Source organism: Alligator sinensis, unplaced genomic scaffold (genome assembly GCF_000455745.1).
Source record: "Alligator sinensis unplaced genomic scaffold, ASM45574v1 scaffold131_1, whole genome shotgun sequence".
Taxonomy (NCBI): domain Eukaryota; kingdom Metazoa; phylum Chordata; order Crocodylia; family Alligatoridae; genus Alligator; species Alligator sinensis.
Window position 1 is genome coordinate 4,224,796 of NW_005841830.1, and position 19,317 is coordinate 4,244,112.

At 40.4% G+C, this 19,317-nt stretch overlaps 1 protein-coding gene across 1 annotated transcript in view; it reads right to left on the bottom strand.

The window, feature by feature from the left end:
• The window catches only part of MSH2 (mutS homolog 2), a gene marked incomplete at its 5' end in the record, with an annotated part of 88,971 nt that overhangs the window by 34,882 nt on the left and 34,772 nt on the right, over positions 1-19,317 (bottom strand). Inside the window, one exon of the mRNA XM_025205972.1 lies at positions 10,169-10,368. Within this exon, the coding sequence (XP_025061757.1) occupies positions 10,169-10,368 (200 nt within the window). The remainder of the gene's footprint in view (positions 1-10,168; positions 10,369-19,317) is intronic.

The window sequence follows — 19,317 nt, forward strand, 5'->3', positions numbered from 1 at the left end:
CGGGAGCCGCCCCAGCCAGCCCCCGAGGGGTGGGCCCCCACCCCCACCCCAGCATTCTTACCTGCATTTCCCTCTCCAGCGGATTCAGACAGGGAACAGCCCCATGGTCCCAAGCCAGAAGCCTCTGCTTTCCGGTTCAGGGCGGGAGGGAGGAGAGGGCTGGGGTGGGGTGGAGCTGGGCAGGCTTTGCTGCTGGGTCCTGCTGCCCCTGGCTCCTGTCATCTTTGACAGGCAGCCAGGAGCAGATAAATACTAATTTTCTAAAATTTTTAGTGGCCCCGTGGACCGGATACAATGGCATGGCAGGTAGGATTCAGCCTGCAGGTTGTATTTTGCCTGGCCCTGGCCTAAACATAAAGGCATATGATTAACATACTGCAGGGAAAAAGCTGCATTAAAAATAGCCTTGAGTGGGGGCAGGGGTTGGGGGGTGAAAAGAGCAGCCCCAGGGCTGGGGCCAGTGGCTGGGTTTTTCCAACCCTGGGACTGCACAGGGAAAGTGTACAGAAGTTCCATGCACTGGTCTAACACTACAAAAACTAGTTAACAAGATGGCTAATGGGAGTGAAGACAAGAAAATAAAATCTCCACATCCAAGGTAGGATGCAAAATTCATAGATTTTAACATGTTCAAGTCCAATGTCAGTAATGTACAAGGAAGACTTTAGGAAAAGCGTGTATGGAAAGAATACATGGCAGCAAATGAAAATGAATTAAATACATTGGTTTATCAATAGGTGATTTTGCCAGGGTACCCACTTCTGAGAGAGAATAACTAGTTTTTCTTGACAAAAGAAATGCTGCATATCTAATCTGGATTTCAATAAAGCACATGAAGCAATTCCATGTGGAAAATTAGTTGAATGGGAGAAGACAGGGATTAGTACAAAACTGGTAAAGGTGAGTAAATAACTAGCTAAAGGGGAGACAACAGGTAGCTCTAAAAGAGGAAGGACTGGGCAGGAGGGATCTGAACGGTGAGTTTCCTCAGAGACTCATCTCTGCACAGAAGGCAGATGTTCTAATGTAAATGCCTCTCAGCTTTGAGTCAATTAGCATCGATATGGACAAGGATTGGAATATCTTACAAAAATAATGTTATGACCCCAAGGACTGAACCAGCAGAGGTGTCATGAAACTTGCAGCATGAAAACAGGAGGTTGAACTGTTAGAAAACAACAAGAATTTTGAGATAAGCTGGAAATAACAAAAGATGAGAGAGACCTGGGTGTATTAGTTATCCTGTGATGCCACCTGAATGATGTGGTCATAAAAAATATAAGTGTGATACTAAAAATAACATCAGATGAGGTATTTTTGTCAACTAAAGTTGAAAAATATGAACGTCACTGTACAAGGCACTGGTGAGACCTTACTTGGAATGGTGTGTACAATTCTGGGTACAGCATTCAAGGATGATTACATGAAAACAAAAATAGGTACCAAGAACAGGCAGGACCATCAGAGGAATCAAGGGCTTATAAAATGAGACTAAAATATTTTGGGTTCTTAAAATCCTTTGGGTTCTTTAGCCTAGCAAAATGAAGCCTGGGGAAAAAAAATACCATTATTTTCTGGTTGCATCCCGGAAGGTAAACATGAAGGGAGAAGAGTGATTTAGGCTAAAGGATAATGCTGGCACAAGAACAGATGGGCATACAATGGACAGAAATAAAGTTAGACTGGAGATGAGATGGTTTCCAATCCTACCGAGCATTCAGATTTTGAAGAGCCATCCAACAGGAACAGCAGATGCAGAAACCTTAAGTAACTTTAACATGGAGTGTGATTAATTTCTGAAAGCGATATATATCATAGTTGCCTGCAATAACAGGGGATTAGACTTAACCAAGGAAGCTTCCTTTCAGTCTTATAGTTCCTGTGTAAAATTTTGGCTGCTAAAAAAATTGGCATCTATGTTCTAATGCTTCCAATAATCCATAAGAAGAAGAATGACAATGAGATGCTTTACCCCTCCCAACCCCCTGGGGGGGAAACAGTCACTGCTGCTAGTTTAACAGTACACTTAATCTACTTGCCCAGAATCATTAATCATTAATCAGAAAATGAAGTTCTGTAACATGGCAGTGGCTCAAAATTTGCCGGAAAACATTTTTTGACATTCTATCTCCTGATGAGTTGAAAGCTCTTCTAAATAGGAAAATGATCAGATCCAGACTGAATTACAACATAATAAATAGAGTTGCATACATCTGCAATCATTAGGCCATACTCGCAAAAAAAATTAAGCGAGGGCAGCTAAATCCAAAGACAAATTAAATCCATTTAATTTAATTCAAATTATTATTTTAGATATACTGCAGCTAACTAATCTCCTATGGCTGACAGATTCATAGATTAGACAGAGAAAAAAATTTTTAAATCTATTTGTAGTAGTTGTAGGAGTTTGTCAGAACCAGCTTGCTCCTCAAGACTCCTAAAAACATATTAGTTTCATATCCAAGGATGTTCCCCAGTAATTACAAAGTAACGCTGTTGAGGCAAAAGAAAAAAAATTGAATCAGGAATGCACAAAACTAAAAACAAGCTGCAGCTACCAGGCTCAACAAAACCAAGCTAGGGAGAAAGGGCAAGTGAATGCTGCTAAGAGATGCCAAACTTGACTACTCTGTACCAAGAGATAGTCATAAACTTGTTAGAACAGGTGGCTGAAGAGGCCAAGAGGGGGTACAGTGTATTACTGTATCAGACTTCTTGCAGACTTGACTAGGTACAGTATAACCTCATAAATGTGGCATGCTTGGGACCAAGCACCTGCCAGAAATTTGAAAATTCTGTTTTTTTTAAACTGGAGCAGCGGCTGGTCACAGACCAGGGGGGATAGCGGTGGCCAGTCCCAAAGCAGCAGCTGTACACAGAGTGCGGTGGTGGATGGCAACGGCAGCCACTACATGCAAGCTTCCCCCTCCATGTCCAGGGCAGAAGGGGCGGAGGGAGGAGTGGCAGACAGTCCCGGAGCAGCTGCCACACGTGGAGGGGCAGGGCAGGGGGGGGGGGGGGGGGGTGGATGGCAGCAGCATCCGCTGCATGCAAGCTTCCTCCTCTGCGTCCAGGGGAGCGGAGGGGGAAAGCTTAAAAAGTGCTGGATTTTTGAGAAATCCAGATTGTTGATATCCAGATTTATGACGTTACACTGTATTTCCCAAAACTTAATAAAGGATTTTTTTTATCCTCAAATAAAGGAAACACACATTGCTTGGACTAGCAGCTCACATGCATGTTTTTGGTTGTGTATCTTATTAAATTAGAGGGTCAAGGAAATTAAAGAAACTCGTAGGAAATTCTGTTCTGCCAATAGGCATGAAAAGGGTCAAAGAGAATATCTTCATGACCACAAAACTGTGCTTGATATTTTTAGGTTCAAGTGCACTCCAGGCTCTGTTCAGGTTTGTAGCTTCTATTTTGCTATAATATTAAATAGAAGGGGCTTCCCCAAGAGCTTTCCTTTGTTAATGGATGAGAACATATTCTTTTACTAGGATTTTTAAATGAGAAGATGCATGTGTACCAAAGCCAAAAAGCTAAACCAAGGTTCCCTACTCCCTTCCCAAGGAGATAGGCTTCAGTTTAAAATCCACACAATTAATTTTACATAGCTTCTTACTGAAAGGAATTCCATACATATTATAGTCATCATTCATTTAATTTTAAAGAAAATATATATATAGTAAAGGAAGCATTTGGTTACTTCTAAACATCATGCTTCCAGCTTAAGGTGAAAACCATGCTTAAATTTCCTTAAGGCTAGGTAAAGACCGTCAAAAAGCCCAAAGCTGAATCAATTCAGTCTTCGCAGGTTAGTCTAAGATGTGCAGATTGAACCAATTAACAAATAGACAGTCACTTTTGATTCAGGAAATGCAGCCACATGCCTACAGTGGCTCAAGCCAGAAGCGGGAGTGGGCGGAGCTGGGGGGGGGAGGTGCTAGAGCATGCCTCCTAGCCACTGCCAAAAGGAAGGAAAGACAGAAGCCCTCCAAGACACACACCCCTCCCTGCAGGAGCTGAAGGGTGGGGGTTTAAAACCAGCCCAGATCTACAATGGAGAAAGGGGAGAGGAGGCAGTGCTTGCCAGGCTTCTACCCCCACTGCCACTCAAGGGAGGGGCACAGCCACTACCAGACTGAGGAGAGGGGTGGGGGAAAAGATAGTGGTATTGAATTCATCAAAGTCTGAACAAGAGTAGTCCTTTCTCTGAAGCAAACATGTATTGAACACAACACTTTGCAACATCAAGCACATGACAGAACCACCAAAAACCTTTGCCAAAGCTAAGATTACAGCCCAGTAAAACACAGTGAGAATGCACACAACTTAGATTAACTTAAAACGGAATGTAAATCAACCAAGACAACAGAGAAAGCCTTACATAAGTCTTACATTTTCCTGAGGGCAGTGTGTCTCCTGACAGCCAGGTATTCAGAAAGTCCTTGCTTAGGTATTCCAGTCTCCCACCGTTTACAAGTTCTCCTTTATAATGCAAATGTAGTTCTCTGCTTTCTTTGGTCACACTAGCTCAATCGGTCTGCGACCCTCTCCTGTTCCCTTAGCTCAGGGGCAGGCAATTATTTTGGGCAGAGGGCCGCTTACTGAGTTTTGGCAAGCCATCGAGGGCCACATGACAGGCAGCCCAGGGCAGATAAATATTAATTTACTAAATTTTAGGGGCCCTGCGGGCCGTTAGAATGGCCTGCCAGGCTGTATTTTGCCCACCCCTGCCTTAGCTCCATCTTCCAGCCCACACACATGATGATTGTGCCAGGTCTTTGCCAACACCTCCCACCTCTTAGTCTGGTCCTGTAGGGCTTGAAGCCAGCACACTGAGCTCGGGAAGGGGGGATTAATGCCTCTCCCAGACTGGACATGCCATGTCTCTGAAGCAGACAGCAAAGCCCAGCCCGGGGCTGCAGAGCATGCTGGGGGACTCTGATTTAACTTAAACCAGGAAGGGGTCTGGGACAGAATTTCCATAAACCTGTATGGCTTCAATCAGTTAAGTCTGATACTACATTCAACCAGGTTCATCTTAAACCAGTTTCAGCCATTTAGAAACTGGTTTGTGTGTTTCTAAATGGCTGTGTGTTTCTAAATGGCTGTTTCTAAACAGCTTCTAATCTGTTACAGGTTTAAACCAGTTTCTCATCACTTAAACCGGTTTATGTGCAACTTCTGTCCCTAGACTAAATGATTAAGATAGTATTTTTTATGACTAATAGAAAGCATGCTGTATCAAAAAGTATTAAGATATAAACTTCAGAACATTTCTGAAAACATCTCTACCATAAAGCAAAAACAATATAATCCAAAAGTTAAAAGAATTAACCCTGCTGCCTATACTTTAGGAAACTGCATATTGATGTGCAGAAGATTCTACCAAGGCAGCCTGAGGATTGAAAGTGCTGCCAATAAAAAAAGATGACAGTAGCTGATAGCTGGATCCTGTAAGACCTATGAAAGATTTACCTTCCACATTCAGTGAAGTTTCAAAATTAAAATACTGGCTCAGCATCAACTCATCATCTCATATCCTCCAAACTTCAGCAAAGACCCATGAAGCCAGAAAGCAGCATCCAGCAGCAGCCTGCCAAACCAGTACTGTACTGGCAAACATGACATCAGAGCAAGCTCAATGCCATTGGTAAGATGGAATTTGTGAAAGTATTACTGAGAATCATATTTAGTTTGTTCTTGAAGAGGATTTTCAGCAAAGTTTAAGATATTAAAAACCTTTTCAACTGTATGCCAGATAACTTCTCTGCAAGGATATGAAGTATAAAAGCTAATCTTGGTAAACAGAAAAAGAATGAGATTTAATTTTAGTTCAAGATTTTTAAACTTCAAGATAGCCATTTCAAAGCTGTTCCTTAAAGCAAGTTGGTGGGTATGTATCATTATGTTACATGAGCTGCACTTCACTGGCTTCTTTTAAGCAACCAAGTTAAATATTTATTCATGTTTATACGCTTTAGCTAGATCACATACCTCTTCCTCTATGGTATGTAGGTTTGCCAATTTTTAAATAAATTGTCCTTACCTGTCCCTCTTCCCCTCACATGATAAACAGATCTGACTCTGTAATAGGGGGAAAAAAGTACTGGTACTAAATGTACTATGGTAGACCACTTCTGAAAGCTTTCCACCATGAGACATAGCAAGAGATTGTGCCAAAGTAGCCATCACTTAATGCTTGCCTGCTATTTGTTTCTTCTCTTTTTCTTAATTAAATATGCCTAGTCAATTACTATGACTATCTTCTATGTCCTTCAGCAGTGTCCCTCAAGGCATGGAAAAACTGAGAGATTGAAATAAAAGTCCTGAACTGACATTATGAGAATTAAGTTTTAACCTATGAGTGGTCCACAATTTCCCCATTTCTAAACTATACACTTTTGCAACCAAAACAGGGGGATAAAAATTACTTTACGCTTAACATTTCTGCCAAAAATTCCTTGTACCTCCATATTATACCTCCATAAATACAAATATGGCTTTGCATTACCAGTTTGTAACACCTTATTTTTTAGTAAAGGCATTTTTAGTGAGCTCCTGATAAAAAAAATCCTTACTTTTTTTAATATTTACTTTTTAAAAGGAAACAAATGTCAGCTTTTGATGTGCTCAATCAGTTCTTTCCTACAGTGACACAGAAAACCAGAATTCAGTGTTGACAGAAGTTTTTGGAGGTTAAGAACCATCTTGCATGCTAGACTAATACCAAGAAGCAAATCTCCCAGTTAATACTAACGCTATACCTTGTTGTGTAGCGATCTCCTCTATTTTTCTCTCTCTCATCAAGGAACAGCAATACATTTTTTAGTTAGGGAATTAAATGCATTCAGTTGAATCAAATAGAAATACAAAATTCACATCTTCTAAATACCTGCTGGAAGTAACATTATAAGATTCCTTTTTAATAGGAATCAGAAAATACATACTCAGCTGTTATCCCCTAAAATGTGGGACAGCTTTAACAAAAGCAGAAGTACTAAGGACATATGTAAGAGTAAAAGGAAGAGAAAGAGCATACTGGGATAAAAACAGAAAAGGCAAGGCATGAAGGAAATAGTGTATTCCACACATGCATCCCAAATAAGTGCATCATTCACTTAACTGCATTAGCCAATCCCGAGTTGTTGTCTACTGTTTACATTATATTAGACAACTACTTTCTGCATCTGTTAAATATACAAACTGCTTGGGCACATGCAACCTTTCAGCCCCACTCTGCAACTTAATCATATTCCAATGAACTGCGCAGTAACTTTATGTGCCAACTAGGTAACTGAATGTACTCCGTTTAAGGGCACCAGAGAGACTGAATGGGAAAGCAAAGAATGAGAAGCCTTGAAAATGATGGGACATTCTCAGTACCGTGGCTGTTATCTTGCCTCATATTCAAAGCTTCTAACAGCAACCCCAAAACAGGCTATTAGAAGCCTTGAAAATAAGGGGCCCATATCAGTTTCAAGTGCTGTGCTATGAGCAGCCCTAAGGGCAGTGTTCTTTATGAGTACCATTTAAATGGCATTTAGATAAATGCATACTCCAGGCAAGTGAAGAAAAGCCTTTTTCAGTCCCGTCACTATACACTTAAATAGAAGAATCCATGCCTTCCATGTCCCTTGCTAGCTCAATAAACCAAAACAAAACAGTTGACAGTATGTCTACTGCTCCTCTGCAGTACTCCAAGATCACCACTGAAACATAGTGCACCACAATGAAAACTGTCAGAACAGTTTAGGAATGGCCAGAGCTACTTGAAGGAGCACACCTGAGAGAGATCCTGACTGAGTCCCCAGGCACGCTCCAAAATGCAACCACACAACCTTTTAATACAAGCAGCATGGTTTGTACATGTGGCTCAGGGTAAATTTTTCTACCAAGAGAACAAACCTGGGAGAATTCTTCCAGATTATCTCAATGCGTGTACGCAGCCCTAAATTATTTTTTCTTCTAATGTCTGAAATAGGATGAAATTCAACTGGGGCAAGTGCAAAGTACCACAATTAGGAAGGAGCAATCAAATGCACAAATACACAAGGGGGAATAACAGACTAGGCAGAAAAGCACTTGGATGATAAAGGATTAGCTAAACTAAATATAAGTCAATGCTGCAACAGCATCTCAAAAAAGGATAAGAGCACACTGGAATATATGAACAAGAGTGTTGCATAAAAGTCTCACAAAGTGATTTTTCCACACTCATCAAGTATTGGTGAGGCCTCACCATAAGTATCCTGTGAGACTTTTGGCAAGAAAGATGTGGCCAAACTGAAGAGGAACAAAAATGATTAGAGGTTCATAAAACATGACAGGAGGAAAATTGGAAGAAAGGAGCTTCTCTATTTAGTCAAGAGAAGACAAGACAAGACTGAAAGGAATTTGGTAAGTCTTCAAATTTGAGAAAGAATGGGGATGAATTGCTTTCCTTGTCAAAGGGATACAGGACAAGAAACACGGGGTTTATACTGCAAATTAGATTTAGGATAAATATTAGGAAGAACTTTCTAACTCACAAGATGCTTAAACACTGAAATAGATCATCTAGAAATAGGGGTACACCAATAGAAGGTTTGGGGCTGATACTGACAGCTGATATTTAAGGAGGCATATCGGCCAATACTGATCTGATATCCAATACAGCTGCCATCAGGTGGTAAGTCCGGTGTGGTGAAAGGAGAGGGAAGGAGTGTGGGGGGAGCAGATCAACATCATCCCCCCTCCGTGGTGAAGGAAGAGGCAGGGGCAGGCACTGCCCAGCTGGGGAGAGGAAGGGGTGCGGGATGGAGGCACAGCTCACAGGGTGGAGACAGCTCCTGCTGCTGCTTGGATCCTGGGAAGGTGGGGGGCATGGCAGAGACGGACGGGCATATGCCCCTACATCTGTGCAGTACAGTGCGGGCTGCAGCATGGAGCCGGCACTGCATGGACCTTTTCTTACTGGAGGCTGGGCTCAGGGAGGGCTCCAGCAGTGCTGGAAGGAGGCTGCAGCCACCCCCAATTTCACCACAGCACCACTCCTAGCCCCACACTGCCCTGGCTTTTCCTGGCGCTTGGGTGGAGGTGGGGCGTTCAGCTGGGGCTGGGCAGTGGCACAGCAAAATCTGGCGTGGCTGCAAGCAGTGGTAGGAGCTGCCCCAACCCCACGAGCCGCATCTCCGTCCCACCACCCCCGTCTCAGCCCGCTCCTGGGCAGTGCCTGACTCTGCCCCCTCCTTCCCTCACCGTATGGGCATTGATCTGCCCCCCATATTCCCTTCCCTCCACCCTCCCCTTCCAATGCAGCACGGGCATTTATCAGCCAAATTATTGGCCCCATCGGGCTCATATCTAATATAGACAATTTTCTTTATATCGGTACCGTTCCAATATCGGACCAAATGTATCGGTGCACCTCTATCTAAAAAGGATGCAAGTCTCACCAGAAGGGTTTGTTTGTTTGTTTTGAGTGCAGGTTAAACAAATGTTTGTATGGGATGGCTTAGATGAGCATAATTCTCATCTAAGCAAGGGACTGAAAAGACCTCAACAGACCTCAAGGGGTTCTCTAGCTCCAGCTCTGTTTTTGGTTGAATCTATGATTCCGTTTCCAACAACACAACAACAACAACAACAACAAGCAGAAAAAAAGCATTCCCAGTTTTGCTCCCAACATTTTAAGACTTTGTGAGTTAAGTTTGGCATTTGAATAAGATAATATTTACAAAGTTTCCTTCAAAAAGCAAAAAGCAATAATACGCTAACCATAGTGAGTTTGGCAGCAGTACTTTTCTAGTAAAAATTATGGCATAACTTGCTTATATCTATAAAATTTTACTAAGGATTCTACAGACAGTCTTATTGTTTTTTTCCTTGGAAGACAAAAAACTGAAAATTCTCCATCCTAGCTACCTGATAGCTACAAAATATATTAGCAGAATTCTAGCTTACATTGTAATTGGGACACTTTTTTTTAATTGACTTTTCTAAATTAATTTCAAAGTACCTATCTGGCATTACAGAATTGCAACGCATTTTAAATTCCCTTTAAGAGACCTTCTACTCTCAAACAGACTGGAGGGCAGCCATATTTAGAAAACCACCTACTACTTCTTGATGTTATCAATATATCATAAAATAAAACACTTAAAGGTGGGACGCATGTTACCTTCATGTTTTTCCAGTGCCTGAACAACATTAGGCAGCTGGTTAATAGCTTGATACATTCGGTAACAATCTTGCAAGGTTGCAGCTTGTCTCTGAAATTTCTTTGCTAGCCGATTGAGGTCTGGAAAACGACGCAGAAGGTCTTCTTGAAGGGACTGCCGTAGCTCTGTGTCTACCACAAAGGTCTCCACCAAATTTAACCTTCATGAAAATAAATCAAGACAAGAATTAGTGCAAACTGGCAAGCCTTCATATGAGTAAATCAAAATGAAAAGCTCTACTGAACTGTAAAAGAAGAAAGTGTATAAAACCTCTAAATATACTTTTTAATTTAGTCACACCCATTGCCAACCCTTATAAATTGAACCAGTGAAGTTATGACAATGCAGGAGACAAGACTGAGCAAGTACGATTTTTACATTATTTAAACCATGGTTTTGGTAACATCTACAACTTGAATGCCTAATGAACGTTTCAAAGAGAAGATGTCTTAAGTAATCAAAACACCCCCACCTCTGCAACAAAGGTGTGAAAACTCACAATACACCTCTCCTGAGGTTAAGCCCCCACCTCCCTCCCCAAAGCAGCAATCCTACAGCAAATTGAGAAAGGCAGAATTTACATTCTATTATATTTCTAGCAAGGAGAAAAGAGCACAAAAACCACATACTATTTAAACCTTTATACAATATGAAACATCAAAAAGTTACTATTTCAATGCAAGAAAATCCTTTTCATTGCAGTGAGATGCCGCAACAATTGAAAGATAAACAACAAAAAGGTGAAGATAATTAATTCCTCAACCAACTCTCCATACTTTTGCAAATTCTAGGAGTATTCCAAAGCTTTTGGCTTTTCATCTACAAAGGGACTGTCATGATAAAATAAAATGCTTGATAAAAACTAACTTATATTTGTATAAACTATTATTAATAATAAAGTATTATTATTTTTAACACAGTTACAAAATGCCAAAAACGGGGGAATATTCTTAAAGGGTTGTAAAACAAGAAGCAAGTCTGCCGCCTTATGACAATCGATGGAGTACTGGATTATATTTTTCCACCACAAGGTAATATAGTCTGCAGATTCCTCTAGAGCAGGGGTGGGCAAAATGCAGCCCATGGGCTGCCATGTGGACTGCCAGGCCATTCTATCCGGCCCGTAGAGCCCCTAAAAAATTTAGAGAATTAATATTTATCTACCCCTGGCTGCCTGTCATGTGGCCCTTGATGGCTTGCCAAAACTCAGTAAGCGGCCCTCTGCTCAAAATAACTGCCCACCCCTGCTCTAGAGAATAATTCATCTTCCCATAATGTAGTGCCCGTCAACATCTTTTAAAAAATGTTTATTTTCTTGCTTTTGCAGGAAAGTAAAGGACTCCTGTCCTCCACCTGTGTGTACCAAGTTGTTCTTTGTTCATATTTTAGGAGTTTACATTAGAAACAAAGAATTATACTAACATACCTTTAACAGCATTAAAAGATGCACCTAGGTTTATGCATAAGGACAGAGTCAAGCGACTTTGAAAGACTTGACATCAAAACATAGCACAGTTGAGCTAGCTTCTTTAAAATCACATCAACACAGAAGAGTTTTACTTCAACAACAATATTATGGTGGTATGTGGGTGGAAAAAGGAGCAGTTTCACTGCTTCTTTGCTGCTGCTCTGCGAGCTGGCAACAAAGTACTGTGGCCTGAATAGGCAGCCAGTTACAACAGCTTCAGAAATGTCATTTTCTTAAATGAGTTTCTAGAACAAGGTGTGGAAACCCCTAGGTCTGCTGAACATACATTTTTTTAAATATATGAAGATTTTAATGGAGGCATCTCTAAGCTGCAGAAAAATGTTCCATTTCAACCATTCCTATGAAATCAGAGTGTTATAACTGAATCTATTAAACAAAATCCATACTGAAATACTTTATGAAGAAAAGTAGTTAAGAGTGTCCCTTAAATAGGTTTCAGATAAATATTGAAATCTAGGCCGCTCCTCTATAATGTGAACTAGTCTGGAAAGGAAATTTGTGCATACTTTACTTAGGAAAGAAATCCTGAGCGTTTTGGACACCTACGACTTTTTTCAGACAACGTTATTAAAAATATAAGCATGTAAACAGAGGTGGTGGGAAGTGACCTGAGATCCATTAGAATATCCCCGTTAATCTACATTACTGCTCTAAGTAGCAACATGATCTATGATAATGGTTCTGAAATGCATTAGATTGGCAAGGCTGCAGTTGCTAGGCAAACAATTCCTGGCCGCTCTTAAACCACCTCTGGAGCTCCCCGAATTCTAGCAGTCACTTGTCATTCAGGATTGTTCCGCGGTCTGGTCAGTCACTTGGTCGTAGCCCTCTATGTAGCAATTAGGTATGACAGGCTCAGACCCGGTAGTTCTGTTCCCGTGACCGAACAGCCTCCTTAAACGTAAAGTATCACTTGCTTAGAAGAAAAATATTTGGGCAATCTGGATACAAGATGCAGGACCAGGGAAATGCCACTGGTTTCTGATTACACCGACTTGCACATCCTTATCTGAGAATGTGCAACTATTGCATCTCCATATTCAAAGCATGGGAGAAGGATTATGCTTCTACCTGACATACATGGAGCCAAACTCAGAACTGGAGATTTGCTATGCATTCATCTGGACGCTATGTCAGCTTTATTTGAGCGACAGCAGGGGTATCAAAGATATGAACCAAAGGACCCCATCACCTGGCCCACAGTGGAGCCCGTGGGTCTTGGGGTTGACCCAAATGCAATGTGCGCTGGATTATCTCCATGCACTTCATATGGAACCCACAATAAGCTGATCCAGGCCAGGCCAGGCCCTAGATCTGACTACCCAGCTCAGCCCGCAGGGCCAGTCTCACGTCATTAATCCAGCCCAGGGACTGGTACTAAGCGATTCATCTGGTCCGCAGGGCCTAATGAGTTTGACACCCAAGAACTACAGTAAAGCAGAATATATCTTGCAGGGGGTTGTGAAGAAAACACTAAACTCTCTCATAAACTTCTCTTTCTAGCAGTCTTTTACAATGGGCCATGCAGTAAGAAATTTCAGTTTTGAGATGAGCAGGAGTTCAGCTTAACAGTTTCACTCTACCAAGTCCTAAGTGGAAATATTATATAAACCAAATTACTACTGAACATAAAAGACTTCCATACTGGATCACAGCATTCAGTGTTGTATTTTGCCTGACAATGGCTGGTCTCACATCTTCAGTGTCACCAATGTCAGTCACTTTAATGGCCTAAGCAAGGCTGTAGAAGTGCAGCTAAGCAATAGGCCTGAAGTCATCTTAAAACTCTAAATAACCACAACGTGAAGCTGATAAGCATTACAAATGGTACATCAGCAGTACATTAAATGAAGCAACATGCCAAGCTAAGCAAATACAAAAATATGCAATTCAGGTTAAGCAACAAAAAAGTATAAACAGTTTGCTAGAAAGCTTTAACCTAAGACTGAATTAATAATGGTATACCAGGTAAATAACAAAAATTGTAAATAACGGATATATACACAAGAGGTAGCCATAGTTATACTGCTAATAATCTGTGAATTATGTGAACTTGTGTAGTTCACATATTGCTATATCATAGCTGTAAGCGTATGCTAAATTTTCTTAATCAAACCTCTAGAAATAAATATAAGGGTGTGGGTGGGGGACTTCATCTTCATCACCTGTTCCTCTGAAGCAGTGACCACAGCTAAGTTCAGGGGTTTTGACTGGGGTACCTTGATGCTCCTACAGGTACTCAGAAAACTCAGAAATCCCCAACTAAAGGATTATGCTGTTCTGCTTAGGGTCACGCTAATTACCCAATCTGGGGTAAAGAAGGGATTTTCCACCCAGGTCTAATTGGAAAGGACCAGGGAAATATTTGTTTTTCTCAGTAATATTAAAGGGTACAGTCCTATCCCTAGGATCCTCTGAACTTGTATTATGGACAATTGGTCCTCTGCTATCACAGTGGCAGGGTACCGACTGTCCCTTCCTCTCACTCTGCTTGTTACCTGCAGCATGCTTACAAGGCATAAAACCAGATATATGAGTTGCTGTACGTGAGGGTTTGGAGTGGAATTTATTTATTTATTTTAGAAATCACGGGTAAATGGCTGTCTGTGACTCAGTGGTTCAGGATGCCCCTTGCAGCGAGTTCTAATGCTACTAAGTACAGGTATTTTCTTTGCTACATTCTTCCAGTTACTGAAATCAATTCAACTGACTTCAAGTTTCCTAAGCACCCCTTAACTTGGAGGACTTTCTGTGCCATTATTTTATAAATATTTTACCCCTTGGTATTCCAAACTAGTTTTTTCTCTATTCTGAATTATACATAATACCAATATGCATTAAACATGGAGCTCTCTTCCCAGTTGGATGGGTGAGGGGTGGAATCAGTATTAACAAATATTTTTGCAGAACTTAACTGCTAGCATTTCACTTTTTTTTTTTTCTCCCTATCGGCTCCATCCTACGAAGTGTCACTGTACCACAAGGTACCAGGACAGAAGCAAGCTTAACACAAAACACCATGGAAAGAAACTGGCGGTTACAGAAAACAGTAAATAACAAAGACTATGTTCTGCCATGTTCCACTCATTATATTGGGACCAAATTCCCTGCTCCCCCTCAACTCTTCACTACCAATTCTTGCTATAGTTTTTTCCTACTGCAACGAGGCGTGTAAGCTTTTTGCCTGACAAAACAAGAAATGTCTTCCTCTTTTGCTATGCTAGGCTATTTAATCACAATTTTAACATTATCAGCCTCAGTGCTGACATAACACTGACATATCTGTCAGTACATTTCAACTAAAATCCTGAGCTTTTACAAATAGTTTGATGCGAGATTGCTAAAATTGACAGGAAAGTATTAAGCAGGACTGATCTGTGCACAAGAAAAAAAAAAAAAAAGGCTGCCAAAAGCAAGAATGATATTTGCACTAATGGACAAATTCTCTATTTTTTTCTAGAATGTATGCCGACTCCTGGTACACAAGATCATTTGAACATGTGATCAAGTGTCTAACATCTGACAAGAAGTGTAACATTAATGGCTCAGCAGCTAGTTTTATAGCCCAGACTGCCATACTGGCAGGTTCAATTTCCAGCTCCACGGATCTTCTGTATGACATTGAGCAAATCCATGCCTCAATTCCCCATTTGGAAAAAAAAAATCCCCAAAAAAGAATCATCATGCTTCCTTACTAAACACCCATCGAAGGAAGATAAACATAGTAAAGATTGTGATGTACTTGGTAGCCGTGTTGGTCTGAGACAAGAAGACATACAAAAAACTAGAACTCTTGGTTCCAAAATGATACTTTTTATCAGGCCAAATGGGAAATCACAAGAAATATAAAGGACAATTTTCTTGCGATTTCCCAGTCGATCTAATAAAAGGTATCATTTTGGAACCAAGAGTTCTAGTTTTTTGTACGTAAAGACTGTAAGGCATTAGTACTAAGGCTCACATGTACTAGTAGAAGACGAGCTCAATTTTTTTACTTTACTTTTTTTTTTTTAAACTCCTAGTTTTAATGTAATGTTTTGCATTAAGTTTACTTACTTTAAAAATGGGACTTTGAAGAGAAAAAGAACAACAGGAAAAAGGGATGAAGTGCTTTTAGACTGTTAAGGCTGTTTAACTGGCAGCTATATACATTAGCAACAAACTGAAGGGAGTGTTCATGGGGAGAAACGGGCTCCTATTACCATTACTGAAATGTTACCAAGATCTGCAGGACACAATACGAGTCAAATTAAGCATCTCTTCTGCCAAATACTGGTAACTCTTACCGACTAGACAGGGGTGACCAATGTGAAACAGAAGTGCCACAAGTAGTACAGGCAGCCTGTGTGTGTGGCACGTGGCAGATCAGGAAGTAACAGGAAGCACAGTGGCACACTGGACGGGGAGCAGATGATCAGACAGGGGAAGGGGATTGGAGTGGCATACCTGCCAAAATGTCTGACCCCCAGAGGACTAAAGTATTCTATGAAGGACTGCCTCTTCCTTGTCCAGCACAGCTCTGTACCAGAACGGAACCTGAAGCTGATCCATGCTATTTACTTCCTTCTTTGTTCCCTCGTTCCCAACCAACCTGTGAATGTGTTTTATACCTGAATTTTACTCCAAACAGTTCAAATTACATGAAAACTTGATCCTGCTTATCACATTTGGAGATGTGTGCTGATTAATTAAACTTAAAGTGTACACGAATGGTGCACTTGATTGCAGCACTGTCTGTCGAAGACTTAATTCCTGTATCATACACACTACAATTAATGCAAAAAACCTTAAAAATTGCTTAATGTCCCAAGTCTTTAAGTACATTTCATTACTGACCTACAAAGGATTTTTCTAAAGATAAGTGGGAACAAATAACTTTGATTGAGGCTTTGAACTGTTTCTATAAGCAACAGGACTGATAAGCAGGTATACATGCAAAATTATTCAATTTCATTGTTTGAATGCTATAGATTTTGTACCATTTCTCTGCTAACTCCACTGCTGTATTCAACCCTTATCAAGTGTTTTTCCAAATTCTGTGCACTGAAAAGTTGCTCTTGTCATCAAGTCTTGAGTCTCCAGTAGAGGGCAACCTTTCTATTTATTTCTGTAAGAGGTAGAAGTTAAGACTACAGAATCAAATAGCTGGTTGGGTACCGGAAGAACTAGTAACTCAAGTTTATCTTCCAAAGCTGCAAAGACAACAACGACAAAAACCTGATTTCTAAAAATAGCTTTACTGAAGTTCTACCAACCATGGTTAAAAAAAAAAATGTTGTGGTGCTTATTTTTCCCCTTACTAAAAGAGAAACAAACAACACAAACCTAAATTTTAAAAAGATAGTAAATTATATTTGCAGATAGAGCTCAATAGCACTGGATACATATCAGTTCCAGAAATTAAGCCCATATGGAACTTAGGACTGAAGTGGCAATCCTAAGGTCTACATAGAGACCAACCTATTAATTTACAATAAAGATGAAAGGTGACCTGTGATAAACAAAAATACTGGCCTTCTGTCAGCTTTCCAGTCTATACAGGACCTAATTTTAAATGTAAAGGCTTAAGAGCTAGTGCAATACTAAGATCACTGAAGTCAAGAGTAGAATTTGAGCAACACAAGATGGACATTTTTAGGAACAATTCAAAAGGTAACTGAATGCAAGGCAATAGTCTGAATTAAGGAAGAAAGATTGACAAAAGTTCCTCACCTTTTACAGGACGGTTGCCTGTGCTTTACTGAGAGAGGCTAAAATTTAATTTTGGCTTAGCAGCACAAAGTGAACATTAAACTCTGCACAGTAGACATTCAAGAGGGAGAGGGAAGGCAGATTTGTTCAGTCTGCAACACGGTAAATACAGTTGATCTAACACGCTGTGTGCACTCACTAGCTTTTGCTCTATTCAGCAACATGCATTTAATACTAATGACAACTTTGTTATGAATATTATGAGCTGAAGTTTTAAGCTAAATTCCCATTTTACTTTTATACTTTTAAGTTGGCATTAAATGGTAAACACTCTGCAGTCAGAAAAAAAAAAAAACCAGAAAGATAGGACTAAATGGATGAATCTTTAGATGTACTGCAAGCACATCCTCCCTGCCAGGAATGGACTGGGAAAGAACATCTGGAACACTTTATTCAAAACTGAATCAGAACCTGAAAAAACTACCTTGCATGACAGTGATAAAAGTAGGGAAAAGTCTGTAAAGCTTTGCTGGTATAATATGCATGCTATTGATCAACATGCTTTATAAAATAGTGGGATATCAGGACGGTGCACCAGACTTCCTCCAGAAATTGCTGGCACTGCACTAGACCCAAAAACATAGGTAGCATCATCTACATTGCTGCTGTTTGATTATGTTCCTACTTGTCATAATGTTTTGCCTTCAAAACTTTTTTTAAAAATAGTCAAAAGCAAAGTTCTTTTCTACTAGCCTTGCTAAAGAACTTACTTACACAAAACAACAGTTCAACTCTCGAATCCACGTCTCTCTCAGACATCTATAGATAGCACGCATTCTTCTTCCCAAATTCTCCTGCCACACCTACACAAGCAACTGTCTGCTCAAGTCTTTTGTTCAAACTGTCTTATATTAAAAGAAAAATTGTCAGAACTTGTATCCTTTTTTTTAAGCACATTGCAGCAAGGTCTCCCATTTCCCCAGCTAATGACTTGAATTCCTAATGCTAGTATGCAACATCCTCTCAATCTCAAGAGAAACCATGAAGAGAAAAAATGAGAAGAGAAGACAATAACCTGCCTCCAAAAAGTATCCATGTAGGGGAGGAAAAAAAGCAACAGAGCACCATGCTACAGCATAGAGGTACATAACAACAAACTCGCAATGTGAAGTGCACTATTATTGAAGGTGCAGAGTTTGAAATTACAAAAGGTCATTAATTCCAGTCTATCCCACAATAGCTTTTACGAAACTGCTAAGGTAGCTATTTTCGCCTTCAAAAGAACTGATGGAACTTGACTTGTGATAACTGCAAGATGAATTTTTAAAATCAGTGTTTTTAGATAAAAGTAATATTTTTATAGTACATGGGCAAACCTGAATGAAAAGAAAAGACAACCCTAATGAAACTTCAAAGCTTAGAACACTTGCTTTTGCTTTATTCAAGACTACCCAACAACTGCTTACTGTCAACATCACCATAATAAGAAAATTCCTAACTGGCAAGGACATATGCACTACTTTTCAGCAGTAAGTCATTTTGATCTATACATATCCTGCTTTGCAGAGCTCTTCTTTCTACAAGGTTTTTTGATTTAAGCAAGTTTTTAATTAAATACAGGTATAAGTCTCCAGGCTTGTCCCTTGAAGCATAAGATAGCTAAACTGCAAGTTGAGAAAGAATACAGAGTGGTTATACAAACCACACCTAAACTTACCATTGTCATGACCCAATGATTGTGTGCGCGCTTCGGCACTGCAGAATTATTTCCCGCCACATGGAGCTTTCTTTGCACGGTGCAATTCTCAGCTGCAGAGAGAAAACCCCGGTGCAAAGGAGTTCCCGTCACTCGCATGCAAATTTGTACCCCATTATTGGCTGATTCTAAATTATTCCCACGTGGCGGCTAGCGATTGGCTTGCTAGCCAT